The sequence below is a fragment of the Nanorana parkeri genome, unplaced genomic scaffold (genome assembly GCF_000935625.1).
Source record: "Nanorana parkeri isolate BGI_ZX_2015 unplaced genomic scaffold, ASM93562v1 scaffold1314, whole genome shotgun sequence".
NCBI classification, from domain to species: domain Eukaryota; kingdom Metazoa; phylum Chordata; class Amphibia; order Anura; family Dicroglossidae; genus Nanorana; species Nanorana parkeri.
This window is the reverse complement of record NW_017307582.1, coordinates 388,726-410,974: the sequence shown is the minus strand read 5'-3', so window position 1 is coordinate 410,974 and position 22,249 is coordinate 388,726. Positions and strand designations below refer to the sequence as shown.

Sequence of the window (22,249 nt, the reverse complement as noted above, 5' to 3'; positions counted from 1 at the left end):
ACAATAAGAAATTGATAGTAGGATAGCCACATGAGCCGAAGTTCATGTTAATGAAACTTACACTTGTCATAGCAATGTAAACTACACCTGGGAATGGCAGTGTAACTTATTCAACTGGAAAATATATTTTGAAGGTTCAGTGTAACCACTGTTTCAGTGAATGTCTGTAAGATACACCTTAGTAGCAGGTGACATTAGATTTCTTGTGAATAACCATGGGAAAACTGAACAGTAACCCATTCAGTTTCAGAAAGTATAGGACTTCTCACAACCAAGAATTTATTTCTATGTATTCTGATGCCCGATTTTACAGTTAGTTTTTAAACAGAGAGCTTTACAAGACTTCCCTGAAATAAAATGTCCAGGTACTATTTGGGGTTGATTTACTAACCTTATAAACACACCACGAATGTGTATACACCTCTGCAGTGTGTTCCCTCCCAGCATGATCTATGGGTGGAATCTAAACACCTTTGTAATGTGTACACACCCAGCAGGTGTGTTGTGCAAAGCCCTGAATGAATTCCAAGGTGATGTTGGGTAAATTAGCTCTATGTTGTGTTGCTTGCGTTGATGAATGCAAGGAATGTAAATGCATGAGCTAACCATTTTTGTCTAAACTGTGAAGCAGCATTATATATGCATCATGTGCATGATTTTTCCATATATGGCACATGATGCATATATAATGCTGCTTGCACTGTCTATTTCCAGCTTTGGAGTGACCCATATTACAGCTCCAATTATGCAAATGCAATCAACACCTGGTCGCGAATAACAGATTATGTGGAGTGGAGCAACATTCACCATGTTTATTACCAGATAATTTTTTGTACAAGTCATTCTGAATTGAGAAAGCTGGTTGGATGGCCAGTGAAACGGCTTCAAGAAAAATACAGCAAGTCATGTTGCCTTGACTTATTTTTTTAAAGATAAACCCATATTACAGAGTTGCCTACTAACTAGTACACCTTAACCTGTCTAGACTTCTGTCAGGGACTGTATATGAAGAAGATGCAATCCTACCAACATATCTTGGGTCTGCTCCCAGTTTAACTTGTCTGGTATATATTTTCCAAGATAGCCTATGTACCTCAGTATACATCAGGATAAGATAACCAAACAAAAAGGCACCAACTGATTTAAAGGAACAGAGACTTTGCTTTGTGATGTTTCCAGGCTATCATGCTCCTCAACCCACCATGGAAAGCAATTCCAGCAGTCCTACAAAAGCAACATAATTTGCACTATTTTACAATGTAAAATCCTCCACAATCTAAAGCCCTATCTGTCCCATAATAAACAATAGGTATAATTTACTTATATAGACTGAATATTGCAGCAAATACTTTGACTGGTTTCTTACGTTATGCCTTAGTGGAATCAAACCTTAGTTCTTCCATGCAACTAATAGAAAAAGAAAAGTGCTAGCATTTATCATTGGCATTGGCTAAGGTTGTTTCACCATTTATGCAAAAAATTGAATAAATGTTTGAAGTTTTAATTTGTATGAATGTAATTTACAAATGTGACTTTCTTATTAGTAACATATATAATGTATGTCATGTAATATTTATTACTTCATTTTAAAAATTATATTCTGGCTTTCGTAACTGCAAATTGTGATTTCCCATCCATTTCTTTTTTGCTTTGGCAGTTTACTACATTATCTAGCATAAACCTGATGAATGATCAACTAGGAGGAATGAAAAAGAAATAAAGCCATTTTGTGCTGGTATTCTGGAGAGCCAGGATCCTTGCTCTGGAAAGAAATCCAGCAACTATTAATATTATGAAAATTGATATGAAAATTGCTGAAATTACAAACTCATTTGTTTTACTCAGCAAAGCATAAACATAGTGAACAGTGCCTGGCTAAGCTTTCAGTAAGCTTCTAAAGCTGTCAAACCTTTGGCTCAGTTTACCTTAAGCTGAGATATGTGTAATCACCCATAGACAGTCCTCATGCAGCTATGGTAAAGTGACATTACAATCTGTTTTTTTTTTTTACCCATTCTAATTCTGCTTTAAGGACTTACCTTATGTAATGCATCTTGATGCGATCAACTCCTTCTTTCCAGTGGTTTTCAGCAGTCCCCCCAGCACTGATGCCCATCTCTGATCCAGTGCAGACTGATGTTTCTTCCTGTCCCACAGAGTCTGTCCGAAGTGCACACCCACGGCTGCGTGCATTGACTTCTATTGTGTCTCTCCTCCTGTCCCCGCCGATGATATGGACTGCGCATGTGCCCGCCCACATCATCCTCTTGCATGACCGTTCTGAAGATGTGTTCTGCAGCTGGGAGCCAACAAAAACAAGACTTCGTTCTGCTTTAAATGTTAGTGGGAACGCTTTATGATGCTATATGATGTTATACTGAATAACTTTCTTTCTGCTTCTTACATCACCAGTCATATTTAAATGTCAGGGTCAGGTTTTAATCTGGTTAGCAGCGTAGGAAATGTCTTGGTACTGTCATTATGTTGCATGAAGCTTTCTGTGTGTGAGGGGCAGCAAGTAGACTATTCCTGCTCCACCACATAGTGTGTTCTACGGTCACCAGATTCCAGTCTAAAGATGGTTGAGTGGACTTATGAAGCATAGCAATATCTGGATAAGATACTGGAATTCATAACAGTTAGACTATACTCCCTGTATGCATATCAAAGTTTTATTTTTTTACATTTAATTATGCATTATTATTTTTACTGCAAAAAAAAAGGGGTCTTTTACACTATCCATGGAAGCTCCTTCTGCTCCTAGCAGTGGCCGCACTAGGTGGCCACTGTTCTGTGGGACTTTTGTCCCACAGAAAGAGAGGAATTAAATGTATGTACACCAACGCTAGAAGTCTGGCAAATAAATTAGAAGAGCTTGAATTAATGATACTCGAAGAGGACTTCGACATAGTGGGTATAGCGCATGACTGGGCTACTAATATAGAGGGGTATAACCTGTTTAGGCGGGACAGAGGTGGGAGAGGAGGGGGGGGTTTGCATTTACGTAAAAAATAATCGAAATATGCATATAAGGGACGATATCGCGTCAAACAATGGGGAAGACGTGGAATCCTTATGGCTGGAGCTAGATATGATGGACGCTAGCCGTAAACGTCTCGTGGGTATTTGCTATAAACCTCCAAATATAGGGGAAGAAGGAGAAGTCAATATTCACTCCCAGATAGGAATAGCTGGGAGGGAGGGCAATGTAGTCTTGATGGGTGACTTAAATTACCCAGACATCAATTGGGCCAATGGAACTTCAGGTTCGGCAAAGGCAGGGCGATTTTTAAACATGTTGCGCTTAATCTAGACCATTAATCCTCATTTTTAAGGACTCCATAATGACGGGAAGGATCCCCAGTGATTGGCGGAGGGCTACGGTAGTCCCAATATTCAAAAAGGGGGCAAGGTGCCAACCTGGGAACTATAGGCTGGTCAGTCTAACATCGGTAGTTTGTAAAATGCTAGAGGGCATAATAAAGGATTATCTGGTAGAATTTGTTCAGGAAAACGGGATAGTTAATGACAATCAGCACGGGTTCAGGAAAGACCGTTCCTGCCTAACTAACTTGCTAACTTTTTATGAGGGGGTGAGTAGAGATATGGATGGAGGGAAGCCGGTAGACGTGGTATATCTGGATTTCGCAAAGGCATTTGATACGGTACCACACAAGCGCTTACTTCACAAGCTGAGAGCTATGGGCATAGATGAGGTGGTGTGTACGTGGATAGAGAACTGGCTACGGGAACGGGTCCAGAGGGTATCTGTAAATGGCACCTTTTCAGACTGGGCTAGTGTAATGAGCGGTGTGCCTCAGGGTTCTGTGCTGGGTCCCATATTGTTCAACTTATTTATTAATGACATCGGGGAGGGTGTTAACAGCGATATTTCCGTGTTTGCGGATGACACCAAAATAGGGAGGGTAATAGACACGGACTTAGACACTATAACATTACAGGAGGACCTGGATAAAATAGGGGAGTGGGCATTAATGTGGCAGATGAGGTTTAATGTCGATAAATGCAAAGTAATGCACTTTGGAATTAAAAATAAACAAATGGGTTATACAATTATGGGTATGCCGCTGGGGAAGTCAGAAATGGAGAAGGATTTGGGGGTCATTGTAGACCACAAACTGAAAGGTAGTTTGCAGTGCCAGGCTGCTGTAAACAAAGCTAGCAGGGTCTTGTCCTGTATTAAAAAGGGGATCTATTGCAGGGACAAGTCTATAATTTTGCCACTTTATAGATCATTGGTTCGGCCTCATCTGGAGTATGCGGTCCACTTCTGGTCACCAGTACTAAGAAAGGATGTCCTTGAGCTGGAAAAAGTCCAGCGGAGGGCAACAAAACTAATTAGGGGTATGCAGGACCAGAGCTACGAGACGAGGCTACTAAATTTAAACATGTTCACATTGGAGGTGAGGAGATTAAGGGGGGATATGATTTCCATGTACAAAATGTTCAATGGGGACAGCAAAATTACCGATAAACTATTTAAAATTAACTCCATTACAAAAACTAGAGACCATAACCTAAAATTGGTGGAAAAAAAATTCCAGCACACGTGGCGAAGGGGGTTCTTTACAGTGAGAGCGGGTAGGGTCTGGAACTGACTGCCACAGACAGTGATTTCAGCAAAAAATGTGGAATTGTTCAAGAAACTTTTGGACGATTTCTTAAGGGACCGTAATATACAGGAGTACAAGTACTCATAAGAATGAGATCCTAATAGGTTGGACTTGATGGACTAATGTCTTTATTCAACCTCAAATACTATGTAACTATGTAACTAGGTGTCCTTTCATTTTGCCCCTATTTTTTCAGTTATGTTTTATCATCTTGAAGGCAACATTGGATGTCTGATTGTTATCAGTGTGCCTTATTTTTTGAGGAAGTATTGATTTCTACAATGTAAAGCTTCAATATTCATGAGTAAATACTGCAACTCTGGCGCTGCCTTTGTTTAGAGAAAGCTTAGTTATTGAGGATGTCTCAGCTCGTCCGGCTGCCCAGGACAAGGACCAAAAGGGGTTTCAATCTTTTAAATGTGGAAACTATTTTAAGCTAAATAATATACAGTAGTGATTTAAAGGAAACCTGTACTGAGAAAAATTCCTGACATTGCCATATCTTCTGCTCTGCAGCCAAATTTTAGGATATTATGAGAAGCAAATTATGGGCACTTCTTGGTATTATGCAATCCTGGTGAGTAGTGTAGATATATTTTTGTCCCCGCCTGTCACGGAGGTGCTTATACATCATATCTTACATAGACTGCCTGTCCAAAAAAAAATCACACACTCTAATATTTCGTTGGATCACCTTTTGATTATGGCACAAATTCACCATGGCATCATTTTTACAAGCTTATGCAATGTCACAACATTTATTTCTGTCCAGAGTTGCATTAATTTTTTTACCAAGATTCTGTAGTGATGATGGGAGGTTCAGACCACTGTGTAAAGTCGTTTCCAGGACATCCCAAGGATTCTCAATGGGGTTAAGGTCTGGACTCTGTGGTGGCCAACCCATGTGTGAAAATGATGCCTCATGCTCCCCGAACCACTCTTTCACAATCTGAGCCTGATGAATCCTGTCATTGTGATCTTTAAATATGCCTGTGCCATAAGGGAAGAAAAAATCCATTGATGGAAAAACCTGGTAATTTAATATATTCAGGTAGGTAGCTGACCTAATTTTTGCTGAACCTAGACCTATTATCCAATGGAAGGCTTTTACCTACTTGCTTAGCTAAATCCAGGTGGTGACTTTTTTGGACAGGCAGTGTATTTGAGGCTCCTGTACTGTTCAGGGCAATGCAATTGTGAGTTTCAAGACCTGGCTGTCACTTGCATAAATGAAGGCTGGTGATCTGAATATGTAGCCTAATGTGATAGCTCTGCAGTATGAGGTAAGTTTTCCAAACCTTCCCATTTTGGCAGATCTTTCTGAGTTCTAGAGACTAAAAATGGCCAATTTTATTGAAATTGCAAAATTGTTTTGGCAAATATAGTCATATTTGCATGGTGTTTGGGTGGAAGGGGCTTGTAAATGTACCAATGTTATGATTCCAAAAAGATAACCATGTGGACCTTTCACTAAAATTTAAAAAATAGAAATTTTACAGCCATAACTATGCACAAAGACACTCAAATGTCTACCTGCTTCTGAAAATAATGCTGACATATGGAGGGTGCCACTACAGGGAATGAATAGAGTGATCCACAAGCAGGAGGAAGGGGCTCCTGATTTTCCTTTTATATTTTTCCTTTATAGTTTTTAGTTATACCTCATTTAGAATACCGTGGCCAGCTCTGGAGACCTCACTTACAAAAATGTATTGATGATAGAACAAGTCAAGAGACAGGCAACACAATTGGTGATAAGACTGAGGGATATAGCATATAAATAGAGTCTGCAGGAACTTAATATGCAAAGCAGGGATGTTAAGACACCAGTTCAGATACCAGTGCCTATACTTGGCATTTTCACGGGAACTACCAGGGTTGCAGCGGTTGCAGGAGGGACCTGACTCTGGTGCTTCACCACTGTCCTGAAATCATTAGTCTGTAGTGTTTTTGAAAAACTGTCACATGACACTAAACAAAAATTTATCGGTAATTGCTATCTGTGACTACATGGCCCCGTAGCCAATGTTCCTTAAAAATGACAGCTGCCTCCTAACTTTTGAGTTTTTCTCTAGTCTAGTCTTGGAGCTGAAAAAGTATCAGTACTTGTACATGTAACAAGTACAGTATCTGAACATCCCTAATCCAAAGCCTTAAGGAAAGAAGGGAAAGGAAAGACATGACTGAAACCTTTAAATACATTAAGGTGAATATGTTTCAGGAGGACAGCATTTCCAATATGGAGCTAAGATCAAGAACACAAAGAAATGACCTCAAACCAGCAGGAGGAAAGTTAAAAACTAACCTTAGAAAGTATTATTTCACTAAAAGAGTAGTTGATGCTTGGAACAGACTTCCAGTAGAGGTAGTGCATAAGTCAACGATAATTAGTGGAATTATGTGGCTCAAATGTTTATGCATGCCTGATTACCATATGTTGAAAACCGTTACTTCCCCTCATGTACTTGCCGATACCAATTACCGATACTCTTTCTTAAAGGGACAGGTGACCTTAAATGATCCATAGTACAACTACATGTTATGTACTATGGATCATGATTTAACCTATTCATGTTAGCAGGGGAGACTTGTAAATCTATTGCTGGAGTGTAGTGGAGGTGTGTGCTGTATATATGTACTACATATACATTACATACATCCAGTACACTATAGCAGTAGATTTACAGCCAGCCCTGTCCCAGCTTCCCTCACTCACAGTTTCACTCCGATCCATGTTGCCTCACGAGGTGCCTCTTGTAGTCGGCGCTGGGAAAGATCGCTGCATCGCGTCTCGGTGCTTAGCTTGTGGGAGGAGCTCACAATTCTGCCCTGCTAACATGAATAGGTTAAATCATGATCCATAGTTCATATACAGCACACATGTCCAGTACACTGCAGTAATAGATTTACAATTGTACTATGGATCATTTAACCCATTCATGTTAGCTGGGGATCATTGTAAATCTATTGCTGTAGTGAATTGGGAATCTGTACATGTACTATATACTATGTACTACACATAGAATGCACTGCAGCAATAGATTTACAATTCGGCATTGCTAACATGAATGGGTTAAATGATCCATAGCACAAATACATGTTATGTACATATTATGTACTACGGATCATTTAACCTATTCATATTAGCATTGGATAATTGTAAATCTATTGTTGCAGTGCATTCTATATGTAGTACATAGTACATGTACATATAGAGTGCACTGCAACAATAGATTTACAATTATCCTCTGCTAACATGAATGGGTTAAATGATCCATAGTAGAGGGCTACATATGGGATAATTAATCCATTCATGTTAGCAGAGGAGAATTGTAAATCTTTGGTCCCCAGTGTATTAGCAGTGTGTACTCTATATGTGCGGGAGAGCAGCAACGAGTCAGCGCTGGTCCGGTGGGAGGAGCTCCAGGTGGGGTCCTAATTTAGATGGCCCAGAGGTGCCCACCAGCTAAATTAAGATCTCACCTGGAGCTTCTCCCACCAGACCAGCCCTGACTCACCGCTGCTCTCCGGCACTGAAGGACGGCGCTGAGCTGAAGAGGAGCGTCGCGTCACTGCTGCTCCGGTGGGCAGCGCTCCTAGTGGGGTCCTCTGGGCATTCGCCGGCCACCTAAATTAGGACCTCACCTGGAGCGCCGCCCACCGGAGCAGCAGTGACACAACACTGGGCGAGGTAAGGAGAGAAAACCATAGCGCAAGCTTCGGCGATATGTATCGGGGCATTTTGACAAGTACATGTACTTATCAAAATGCCCTGTATCGGTCCCGATACCGATAGTACCGGTATCGGGACATCCCTAATATGTATATATATATATATATATATCACAGTCATCTAAAGTTTCAAGTTCATATGTGGTTCATATTTCATTCTCTTCCCCTCTCCCCCACAATCCCTTTCTTGCTTACTATTACCATAGCAATAAGAACAATGGAAAAATCATCACATTTTTCTCAATTTCATTTTGAGAAAATCAGAAACACTTGCAGTGTTTTACGTAGCAGAGGAGAGGGATAAACTTTCAGTAATAAGCATTACTGTCCCACAGCATTTTCATTTAGGAACAGCAACAGCTGAGCTTGTGTGAATTCAACAGGAGGGATGACATAAGATATGATCTGACATGGCAAATCAGCACCTTCCTTCACAGAACACAGTGATTCATTATGAGGCCCAAACGACTATGAAACCTGAAAGAAAACTCAACTTATCGTCAGCTTGGCAGCCCTTCAGAAGATTACAGAGGGTGTTGTAATATTCTTCAGTGTCAGCTTACTTCTCTACTTAAGGTTTTCCTAGTCATTACTGCAAATATTGTAGTGGGCTGGATATGTACGGTGTGTCAGAGGTACAATAAAGTTTTGTTGGATTTCCTCCATTACCGGCAAAGTTCCAGGGCCATTTAATTGGTCGGGGACTTGCCACATCGATTATGAGACCTTATTAGACCAGAACAGGTCACATAGTAAATCAGTTTTAGAGAGATTTCTTGAACTTGAATTTAGATTTTGTGGACCTATAATGATTTTGAGTTGCCTAGAAAACAAAATATTTTATTTAAGAACACCATTCCATCTTGTGTAGATGTCCACATAGGTAAACCAAATACCTAAGAAAGTTGTTCTGCCTTTTTACATTTGGTTTAAAGCATACATTTTCTCAGGCAGTTTGAAAATGTTAAAGGTTATTTTGAGTATTCTTCTCATGTACAGTAAGATTGAATTCGCACAGCTGCTTTGGCTAGTGTTTCCAGTCGCATTCATTGCATCAACGCCCTTCATTGTTGGAGGGTAATGTGACTATTTTGTGATAGTTCAATTTACTTTAATAGAAAGTAGGAAAAATGCATTTCCTTTTTGGGAAATTTAGTGCAGCTATAAATGTGAAGGAAAAGGACCTAATCAGGTCTTGAGAATTTAACTCATTATTGCCACTGTTTTTACAGGGTATACATTTTCATTGAAATAAGTAGAAATAATCTTCCCCACGTAAAAACAAGCACCTGAACTGTAAAATAGGTTCCCAGAATAAGAAACAAAAATGTTTCAAATAATCCTGCTGGTTGTAAATGGGTTTAAAGTCTGCAATGCAAACACCAAGCAGTGCCTGTATGTACCTTCAGTTGCTCTTTTGGGCATCCTAAGTCCTGGACTGATGTAAAGTTTGACAATTCTGGTATTGCGATTGCTGGCCCTGTCTTCTTTTTCCTGTTTCCCACATGGTCATGTGCAATAAACCATCCTATTGTAATGATAGACCAGTACGAATCTGTGGGAGCTGCTGAGAAAACTACTCACATATAAAATATTCCAAGTCCCACAGCTTGTGTCAATCCCACACTGAACTGCAAAAACTATTCTCATGTGGTAGAACCTACATTGTTTATATTTAATTATCAGATGATTGTTGAGCTTGTGAAATCTGCTTTTTCTCCTTATCAAGTGCACCTATACTGAAGATGTCTGAACTGTATGAACACACACATTTCACTTCCTGATTAAATGGAAGTCTGCATTACTAAGCAGTCATGAACATTGTACAAGAGAGGTGGTTCTTTGGGTGGGTGGGTGGATGAAAGAAAGATGGACACATTGAAAAGTATTAAAGACTTGAGTTAAATTAGCATTATCTACAAGAATTCTACAAATTTTCTTTCTGACTCCACTCAGATGCAGTGATAGCACCAAGATAAACTGGGAAGAGTTAGTCTTTTGTGATTTTAATACTTGCCATATGACACATGATTTTTGCACATGGGCAAAAAAAAAGAAAAAAAACAGCTTTGAGTACTACATTTTCAATCGATATATGGCACTGTGTTCTTTAGTATCACGGATCCGGGCTCGCATGTTCTCTGAATTGTGGGAAAACTCTTGCTCACTCTAGAGGCAAATTCTTTCATTCCAACACCCTAGGGACTCCATGCCTAGGCCAGGATGCAGCAGCACTGAGGAGTGAGGATGCAGTAGTGAGGATAAAACCAGCCAAGAAACATCATTTGTAGAATATATTACACTTTGAAGGAGGAGATCTTTCAGAAGACCTGAAATATGGGAAACAGAATTTTCAGATTAGTCCTCTTTTCCCTGGTTGATTTGTAGTTGACTGTTGCCTTTAGTTTAGACTAATTTTGAAGGACAGCTATATTGCCTATTGATAGGATTTGCCATTCAGCTTAACAGCCAGACAGCCAATATATGACATTATAAGATAAGATTTGTTGTTGCATACAAGACACAGTAAAATACATTTTAGCTCAATGTCACTCTAAGGCAGCATAAAGTCCCTTTTACATAGGTATACTAAAACCCAACCCTAAAAAATAATAACATTAACAAATATAAAGATAGCAAAGCAACTCAAAAACATTTCAAATAAATAATATAAACAAAATTATCCCCTTGGCCAATCACACGCAACTCCCAATCCCACTCATTTCATCCTATCATTCTAAGCCAATCAAACTAAACTTGCAGTAAATAACTGTTACCCTCTTTGTTTGTGTCAGTATTGTTTGCAATCTACCAAACGGAAGCATTGTAATCAAATGGTTTCCAGGATGCGTGCAATTTGTTCCAAATTTGTACAGCCTGTTTTACCAGTCGGTTTGAATAAACCTCCTTCAAGATAGGCAGCGAGGAGCCCACAATACATTTAGCTGTCCCCACTTCCAAATGCAGACTCCTGCTGTATGCTTTCCAGAATACCACTGAGCCTCCTGCAGAGGCTTTGACATCAGCTGCATACTTTGAGGTGGGATCCTCTACCCATTTATGATAGGATAATGCTCCATGATTATAAATACCATTAGGGTAATTAAATAGACAGATGACCTTATTCACCTACTGAGGCCTATATTTCATCTGGAGCTAGATAATATTTCCTTTAATTCTGTCATGTGTTTTATAATTCATAAAACTTACCTGATGTTAACTGTTTGTGTTTTGGTGCTATGGGGAAAAGCAAATATATTCTTACAAGTTTATGCTTCTATTTACTTCTCAGAGTTACTTTTTACATTCCCCACCTTTCATGTGATTCGCCTGGGAACATCGGTAAAGCAAATCGCCTGGGAACATATCACCTTATTATTCTATATCTGTTGGACATGCCCTAGTCTCCTGTTGGTCAATTGTTACATTTATCATTGAAAAGGAAATTGTCTCTGAAATCCCTTTAAAATATATTATCTTCCTTTTGGAACAAATTCCAGAATCCCAAGTGACAGTTTATATGCTCACGTGGTATTTGTTTGAAATGAGAAGCACCCATAAGACCCGCTAGAGTGGACTTAAACATGTCAAACATTTACCTTATCTCTACATAAGGACACATTTATAAAGTAGCAGTATGGCCTCAGTGCAGCCAAACTGATGCTTAAAAAAGCACATTCATATAGTACAGCCCTGTGCTTTATAAATGTACCCTACGCTTCATTTGTTTTGGGATTCTGAAGCAAGCGAAGATCTATTCATTTTCATGAATGGAGAAAAATAGAAAGCCTGGTCATGTCACTTTGACAGCTTATTTGTCCTACTCAAGGCACTTTATTTCGCCATTTAGAAAATGAATGGGGCTTAGTTTGATTCAGATATTTCTTTTTTTCCTTGTATACCATTCATGCCATAATCTGACCCAATCGCTTCAACTTTAAATTCTTCATTGACATCCATCAGAATGGGAGGAGGCTGTGGAGCTGACCTGCCAGGAAATGGATCCAGAGATACTTGCTTCAGGCATGACACATGAACACCCAATTAGCTTTAGCCAATCAGGAACCATGAGCCTGAAAGCCATCAGCGTAATTACCCTTTGAATAGGGAATGGGCCGATGAATCTAGGACCCAGCCTATAAGAGGAACATCACAATTTAAAGCTGAAGGTAGAAAGCCATATTACATTTCCAGGTTTAAGGACGAACTACAGGAAATCTCTTCTTAAATGTTGGGGTAACAAATAGTTAACTCTAATGAGGTGTATGCCACCCCCCCCCAGGAATGCTGCCATTTGTTTATTATGTAAAGTTTCATTGATGCCAGATAGTATAGCATTTATTATATTTCCGGTGCTGCGACAGGAGACTTGCAGTTTATATTTTGTGAATTGTTCACAAAATACAAAGTGTTCTATGAATGTAATAGAAGAAAGGAGGGGGGGATAAGCAGTAGTGTAGCAATAAGCTTTAGTGTATGAGAGCTGAAAGTCTAGCAAAACTATCCAACATCAATGAAAATAAAAATAATAAACAAATGGCTGTGATCCTGGAGGTGGCATACGCCTCATTGGAATTAACTATTTGTTACCCACAATTTTTAAAAAAAACACATTTTTTTTCCTTGAGTTTTGCTTTCAAGGAAGGACCCTCCCTACTAATTCTTCTTACAGAGTTCTTGCCAGAAATTCCAGGTGAGCTTAATACCTCTTTCATAAACCATGTCTTCAGGAACACCATGGCGCATAATAATTTATCAAATAAAAACTTACGTCATTGCTGTTTCAGAGGGTGTTCCTTCATCACAATGTATTGACTCAACTTGATAAATCTCTTGACAACCACAAGAATGTAATTAAAACCCCCAGCTGTGATAAGGTCCGAGATGAAGTCCATCAATTACATACTCTGGGGGAAATTGGGACAACTTACAGTTTTTGGCAAGATCAGGCCACAAAAAGCTCTGCTTTACTAGAGCCTGCCTCTTAGAAATTCCCAAGTGCTCAGCAAGTGGGAGATCTTGGCAGGATTTGAGGACTGACACCCTAAGATCTTTAGGAACATAGATTTTGTCCTCATGCATCAACAAGTGTCACAGACCCATCCAGCGCGTACCTCCGCTCCGGCGGCGCATCGTCCCCTCTGTGACGTCACGCCGGGCTCCGCCCACTGTCCGCAGAACCTCCTCAAATTCACAGCTGAGACACTCACTCGGCGTTCTATCGTTGTGGAACATCGAGCGAGGGCCCTGTGTACCGCATCGGCCATAGCAGCCTGGCTTACAGCAGCTCCAGCCACAGCCTGACTCCTGGGACACCGCTGACATATTCGGCACCAGTGTGCACTTAGATGGCATCAGATAGAGTAGCCTACGCTAGGCTCCCACTACAGAACCGCAAGTAACAGGGGAATCCCCTATGCCAAAGTGGCTACTACCTACCACTTACTGAAATCCTCTTTGTGTGAACTTTACCAACTACTATAAGAGCTATATACTGCTTAAATAATGTGAGAGGATTGCATTAGACATGTGCACTGCCAAAAAATGTGTTTCGTTTCGTTTTAAATTCGGATTTGTGTTATTTCGTTTTTCAGGATTCGGGTGTGAAAGTCAATTCGGATTCGGAATTCGGATTCGGACGAAATTCGGTAGCGTTAGTACGAACGTTCATTTCGTTTTCTGTTCTTATTCGTTTCTTATTCGTTTCGTTCGTTCGTTTGCAGCAAAAGTGACATTTGAGGGGGAAAAAATATTGTCACTTTGCTCCAACGAACGAAACGAATAAGAAACGAATAAGAACAGAAAACGAAACGAACGTTCGTACTAACGCTACCGAATTTCGGAAACGGAAATTCGGATTCGTTTGCATTCGTTATGTCTGTAATTCGGAATTCGGATACATCCGAATGTCCGAATTTCCGAAAATTCGTCCGAATTTCGAGTCGTAACGAAACGAATCGCACATGTCTAGATTGCATCTATATAACTGCTTAATACTGTGAGAGGATTGCATCTATATAACTGCTTAATACTGATAGAGGACTGCATCTATATAACTGCTTAATACTGAGAGAGGACTGCATCTATATAACTGCCTAATACTGTGAGAGGATTGCATCTATATAACTGCTTAATACTGTGAGAGGATTGCATCTATATAACTGCTTAATACTGTGAGAGGACAGCATCTATATAACTGCCTAATACTGTGAGAGGATTGCATCTATATAACTGCCTAAATACTGTGAGAGGATTGCATCTATATCACTACCTACTTCTATGAGAGTATTGCATCTGTATTATTGCCTACAATTAGGGGACTCTTCTCCCATACCTTAGCCGCTACTTCTTAATTACAAATAGGGCTCCCAATTGTCGATTCCCGCCAACTCTGCTTGGGAACTACAAACCCCATCAGTCCTCAGTCGCAGACTATACTACCTAGAGCCTCTGGTTAGCTATAAGGCTGTCGACCTTGACAACCGCACTCCCCTTAAATTAACCTAGGGGTTATATAATGTGATCCAGTACCCTACAGCACTTGGTGTGATAGGTGTCCGTCCACTGAATTCCCCATTATACCATTAAGGAGATAGTTCCGCAGCTGAGATCCTAAAGAACCATACCCCCAGATAGGGCCCTGATTTAGGCCTTGACAACAAGTCATTATTCTGATGAAGGTTTAGTTCAGGATTGATTGGGCTATGACATTGAGACTTCTTTAATCTAAACAATAAACTGAGCTGGATCATCAGGACGTTCTTTGAAGACAGAATGGTGTCAGAAAAGGTGGAAGCAGAATCATCCAGGCACATCCAATGAAAAGCAATGGTTTAACATTCTTGGAACTGGACTGGAAGTTTAGATGAAAATCGAATATGGAAAAAGAAAAGAGCCAACATGAACTGATGTGGTCTAAGATGTTTAGCAGCTTGGAGGTGTTCTAGGTTCTTGTGGCTGGTAAAGATAAGATGAGCTGCCCCTTCCAGCAAGTGGATCTGTTCCTCCAGGGCTGCTTTTATTGACAATATTCTCAGCCACAGATATCATTATTTAGGATGAGCTCATCTTTGAGGAGAAGAAGGCAACAGGGTACAAGAATACTTTTGGCCCTGAGCATTGTGATAGAATTGTGCCTGTTGCCAATTAAAAATTGTCCCCCTCCAGGATAAAAGGCAGGGATGGATCTGAATGCGTCAGAATAGGTGCAGCGGTAAACAAAGATTTTAACATGTCAAAAGCAAACTGGGCTTCAGGTGGTCATGAGAAGGAAGGTGGTAAAAGCTGGTGATGGGTTAGTGGAGCCACTATGGCAGAGAAGTTCTGAGTGACCGTGCTGTAGAAGTTTGCAAACCCCTGACATAACTAAAACCCTTTTTTACCAGTGGCGGCCAGACAATCCAGAACTGCAAAAACCTTTTTAGGATCCATAGGGATACCTTCTGTTGTGATGATCAGACAAAAAACTGAATGGTGCTCCTCTTAAACTCACATTTCTCTGGCTTGTTGTAAAGTTTTTTGAATGCAGAGGTGAATCAGGAACTTTATAATATAAACTTGGTCCTCAGCATCATCCTTGACTTGGACCTCACCTTTCTGCCCCACATTCAATCATTATCAAAATCCTGCTGTCTTCACCTTCATAGCATCTCCAAAATACGCCCCTTCCTCACCAATATGAAACCACAAAGCTGGTCATCCACTCACTTGTTATCTCTCGTCTCGACTATTGCAACCCCCTCCTCATTGGCCTAGCTCTACACAGACTATCCCCCCTTCAGCCTATCATGAATGCTGCTGCTAGACTCATTCACCTAACCAACCGCTCAGTATCTGCAACCTCCCTCTGTCAATCCCTTCACTGGCTACCAGTCGCCCAAAGGATAAAATTCAAAGTATTAACAACCACTTACAGAGCCATCCACATCTCTGCCCCTGGATAGATCGCAAACCTTGTCTCAAAGTATCACCCCAAGCGCCCCCTTCGCTCTTCAAATGACCTTCTGCTTTCCAGCTCCCTCATTAACTCCTACCATGCTTGCCTCCAGGACTTCTCTAGAGTCTCTTCCATTCTTTGGAACTCCTTACTCCAACCTGTCCAACTGTCTCCTACTCTGACTGCCTTTAGGTGATCACTAAAGACTCATCTCTTCAGGAAAGCCTATCTCACCTCAAACTAAATTCTGCACTATCTCTCTCTCAAACAATTCATCCACACACAGCTACCTCCTTATGTATCACTTGCCCCTCCCTCTTAGATTGTACTCTCTCATGGGCAGGGCCCTCCTTACCATCGTGTCTTGAATTGTTTTGTAATTGTAATGTCTTCCCTATGTTGTGAAGTGCTGCGCAATATGTTGGCGCTATATAAATCCTGTATAATAATAATAATAATAAGAACTGTGGCATATACAGTACGTTACATATATAGTCCCTCTCACTGCCACTGCTGTGGGACCATGGCTACTGTCCATCATGGTTTGCTATGGGATCCACAATTCTAGCATTCTTTGTCCTGCACAAGTGAGATGCACAAGACACTGGCCTACAGCTGGCCATACACCATTAGAATATCTTTCGAACAAATTCATTTTTGGAATGTTCATGATTGTATAATAGTTAATGGGGCCAAATTGATGATAATTTTTGACCATAGTGTAAAAAAAATAATCAAAGGAGCAGGATGGAAATGTTTTGGAATGAACAAAATTGTACTAAATGTGATTTTTGCTTTGGAAACTCCATTCATTAAACAATCGAATGTTAAAATCAAACAGGATTTTGAATGACACGCAAGTCTGCTTGCTTTGTCAAATGTTCTGTTGAGATTGTTTTGTATGAATGTTTTGCACAAAACTCTAGCACTGTATGGCCAGCTGAAGAAAGATTTGTAATCTGTTTTTTTTCCCAATTTTTTTGTGCATAAACATGCTTTAATACAATTGACAGATATATTTGTTTCATTATACATTTATTTCTGAGACCACAACAATCACTTGTCATTGCATAAGTAATGGGTAGTAATGCTTGAGTAATGGGTTGCCTCAAAGGAGGAAGTTAATTATGTAAACTTTGGCATTCTCATTATTCATGTTATAATTTCTATTGCTTTTGGTGCAGCAGATTATATACTGTATGCAGAGAACATTCTTGTTAGAAAGCACAGCTCATTTTTGATTGATGTGGTCACACAGGAATGCTACATTTGTAATAATTTTCTGTGGCTGCGTGGATCTCAAAATCAAGTGATGTCACCCAGAAAGGGTTGTTGCAAATGTCAAGAAAATTGTTACCTTGTTGATGTTCTGATCTTCTTTAATGTTTATCTCTAGCCAAAACATCCCCTTAAGATTTTATAATCTTTTAAAATGTTTAGAGTGCTTTTAAAATATTGTATGCTTGTCACCTGTGTAGACATCTAAAAGCCCTGAGAACTGCTGCTGGGCACAACCATCTTGGATCTAATGTCAGCAGCCCCAGCAGACTCAAGTAACATTCTATAGGATTCCCCTTCACCTTCCCTTGCAGCTACATAAAAAGGTTTTGTGGGGGAGTGAGAGGAGAAGCTAGACCAGCATAGACACTAGAAGAAGAAGGCTATGGCATGCAGGGAGGAAGGGGCTGCACTAAGGAAATGACTCTTCAAGAACAAGTAAAATGTGCCAAAAAGGTCGAAGACACATTGCAAAGGTATTAAAACTAGTTTATGGAAAGTAACAATGCTGCAAGTAGGCATTTAAAATAGTTGATTTCTATGTGATTGTACCTTTTTCAGTTGGTGACAAGGTCTCCCAAACTCCTCTTTTCCATCACTTACTGCCACTTTTTTTCTATTTGTCACCAGGTCAACCAGGGTAAACTTTGCCAGTCTGGACACAGGCAGCAATACAATTGTAACATGGGGGTGTTACACTTCCACAGTCTACCCAAAAAAATATTTTGGCAGTAGATACACTGACATCATTGATGTTTAGTTACCATATGATATGGCATTTATTTTTCCATGACACTATTAGATCAATTTGGTATATGTGTTCATGGGACAATGCTTCTACTGTATTTAATATACATAAAGATAATGGGTTTTTCCATACTTACAATATGAATATTGTTTTCAGGTTGAAACCGGAATGGCTATTTCAAATTTCTTGGCTAATTTTACATATTTGCTTAATCTGGAAGTCTGTATGTAATGTGTATGAATCACACACTAAGGACAGAAGTGTTAGCACAACAGCTGTACCAGGGTGAAGGAGGCAGCTGCATTCCTGACCTATGAATATGCTGTGGTAACGTTCATGTAAATGAATGTAGTAGGAAATAGTTAATGGATTGTTCTGTCAACAGTCATTTTATCCATTGTTCTGGTTATTTTTTCATTGTTTGAGTGATACATTGTGCGCTTAGACTGTAAGTTTACCAAAACAACTACTTCATCTATTTTTTTCTTTTTTACACATGTTTCAGAACTAGTAATGCTAAACTTTTGAACACGTTTGATATTAGTAAATTAGCATAAATAGAAAATACATTCCAGAAAGGGTGTATTCATTTTAGGTAAAGTACTGAATAACCAGTGAAATGAACATATTCTGCTCAAAAAGTAAACCATTAATCTCAGTTCTCAGATATTTTGGCATATCTGAACACTCATTTTTTTTACCATGACCAGAGTCTGATAAGGATGAGTAAAGAGCCTTTGCATTGTTTATCATGATTATGATTTCCCACTATATAAAATCATAAAGTTCACAATGTCAGGTTACTCACAGTGGCTGTGTCATGGAGTTCAGGAGCTCTGGCGCTAGTGATGGGGACATAAGAGATGGCCCAAGACTTTGTTCCTGGGGATTGTTTACACAGGAAATGGGGCAGGGGAACTGACAATCCCACTGGACCAGAGTCAGTGGAGATGAGACTGATGCTTAGTGTAGTGCACTACATAAATTTGAGGGATTATCACATATGCAAATGAAACTGGATGCTGAGGGGTTATTATACTTATGCCCAGGACTGGCTGCAAAGGGGTAAATGCATATATGCTGAGTACTGGCAGCTGAGAGATTATTACACATAAGCAAATATGTTCTGAGAGGTTAAAGCACATATACTGGGTACTGAGTGGTGAGGAGTTAACCTACATAGGCGGTGCTGAGAGGTTAACATACATATCTGAAGATTGAGCACTGAGGAGATAAAGCAGGTCTTGAACAGATTACGTGTACTGCAGACAGGTCCCTGAGGGGTTAACGCTTAAGAGCTGGGGGGTGGAGGGGATAATGCTTCTTCTGTGGTGACTAATCGCTGAGAGTTTAATAAATATACACTGCAAACTGGTCACTGATGTGTTAATGCATATACATTGCAGAATGGTCACTGTCGTGTTAGCAATCATACTCTGCTGGTGTAAAACCGGCTATAGAGTGCTGTCTTCTGGACCATCTTAGTCTGAGTGGTAAACCTCCAGACTGTGTTTCTGGGCTCAGTGTACAATGTTTTTGGGGAGGACATGGACAGTGCTCAGCATTCAGTTTGTGTGGAGGGAGTGTGTGACTGAGCCTCTGGAGGAAAAACTGGAGAGTGTGTGCTGGAGAAGAGACACGGGAAAGACCATAATGTGTGTGCTGGGAGGGGGGTACAAAGGAAAGACCAATGTGTGTGTGTGTGAGAGAGTTTGTGTTGGAGGTGGGATCTCACTGTGGAAAGAACAAGCTGTGTGCTGGATTTGGGATGTCATTGCAGAGGGACCAGGAAGGGGCTGATGTGAACAGTGGCAACTTGAAAGTAGAACATATACATTAGATAACATAATAGTATGTTATTGCAGTGTTTGGCTTTCATATAGGGATGGTAAAGAATGCATTAACTGTAATGGAAATACATGGAAAGGACCATTGTCTTTTACATCATAAATACCGGTAGCTGTTTTATGATAATGCAGGCCAGTAATTTCTTCTCCTTTACAGTAGAGACTACAGAATCAGGATTAATTGAGACTTCACATGAAGATATCGGAAGGCTATAAAACTCTAACAGTAATGATTCACTTGGTTGCTACTTGTAGTTGAATAGCAAGTGGAATCTCACTACATTTTTACTGGTATGCTCTTGGCTGCCTCTGCCTCTTTTTAGGAGTTACCCATAGATGTTTGACAGCAGTTGAAAGATGACAAGCTATCTGACTTGAAAAAGATCTCTTTTTGGAAGACACAAATGTGTAATTCCTAAATTGATTGAGCAATTCACTATTACCTGAAAAGTCAAATTCTTCACTTTTCTTCATTGAAAATAACTGCTGTTGGCATTTGTTGTGTTCTGTGTTACCCCACTGACATCCTGACTTTTTTCTGAGTTTTGTTAGTATTCCATATTGATCATTTGAAGCATACTTTCTCTACCACTGGATTGCCTTCTAGCTTCCACATGGGTGCTTGGAAATTTTTGCAGAGTGTTATGCCTTTCCATGGTACAGGTGGCCTGGCTGTCTGCACCAAGAAAATTAATATGGCTAATCCAGGGAGGGTGGGATCTATTCAGAAAGAGGGAAGGATGGAAATTCACCTCTGTCAAGGCCTGTGCTGCCTCCCACCTTCTGCCATGCTGCTGCAGCTGTAGCCCCTGATGTGATGGTTGGGCTCTGATGTGAAGGGGGACTGAGAACTCTGATGTGAAGGGGGGAATGAGGACTCTGATGTGAAAGGGATTTCTGATGTGAAAGGAGGGATTCTGATATGAAAGAGGGCTTTTGTGTAAAGGGGGACTTTGATGTGAAGGGGGCTTCTAATGTGAGAGGGGGCACCTGATGAGAAGAGGACTCCTGATATGAATGGGATGCTTGTGGCATGAACGAGGGGGACTCTGATGTGTAAGGAGGGGGCTCTGATGTAAAGGGAGGGTACTGATGAGAAGGGAGGGTCCTACTATGAGGTGGGGAGGACTCTGATGTGAAATCGGCTGATTCCTAATGTGAAGGGGGCTCTTAATTTAAAGTGGGACTCTGATATGAAAAGGCCATTCAGATGTGAAAGGGGGTCTGATGTGAACAGTACTTCTGGATAAGGGACTTTTATGGATTTTGAAAGGGCCACATCTTTTTTTTTTACAGTTACAATTTCTACATTTTAGGCTGGGGTTCATTGAGATCTTGCATACTTTTAAAGGGTGTTGTAACTGAAAAATGGTTAACAAATGCTGATCTAAAGTCTGATGTATGGTGTATTAAAGTACACCTTTCGAATACTGAAAGAATACATACTACATTCTTGCTTTTCCCTATCTAGTAACAGAACAAGAACTTCAATCAATCCAGGATCATATGGCTATGGAAAGATTCCTTATATACTACCACTACAAAGTGACACAGGCCAAAACGTGCCAAGGAAAAGGAGACAGATTCAACAAAGGCAACAACCTGTGTCTGAACAAAATGCAGCCCAGAGTCAGTCTTTCGGCCTCCCATCAACTCATAGTAAGCTTTACCAGGAGGAACGCTATTCTCCAATCAGGCACCAGTCAGCACAGTCTTCAATAAATCAGCAGTCTTCTCATTCCCAGCCTCTTCCAATAGCACAAAGTTCATTCGCTGATGCTACTAGACAAGGTTCCACATCTCTAAATCTGCTCCGAGATAAACCACTGGGACAACGCGTGCCTACAGCTATTTCATGTACTGGAGCCTACAAGCAGTACAAATTGTGCAATAAACAGGTATGTGCAGTTTTTTTTGCTATCCCTGTCTCCCCTGTGTCTGTATTGCTAATGTGCAAAAGAACCCTGGGCAAAAGAAATGTTAACCTTTGCTGTGGGGCTACCCCTGCACTGCAAGTTTTTTGTATGGAGCTAAAATATATATTTTTATAAATAAATATATATATATATATATA

General features: G+C 40.2%; 1 protein-coding gene across 1 annotated transcript in view; it reads left to right on the top strand.

Annotated features, from left to right (window-relative positions):
* LOC108797633 (thrombospondin type-1 domain-containing protein 4-like) overlaps positions 1-22,249 on the top strand; it is a gene marked incomplete at its 3' end in the record, with an annotated part of 438,368 nt that overhangs the window by 27,956 nt on the left and 388,163 nt on the right. Inside the window, exon 2 of the mRNA XM_018569261.1 lies at positions 21,647-22,073. Within this exon, the coding sequence (XP_018424763.1) occupies positions 21,647-22,073 (427 nt within the window). The remainder of the gene's footprint in view (positions 1-21,646; positions 22,074-22,249) is intronic.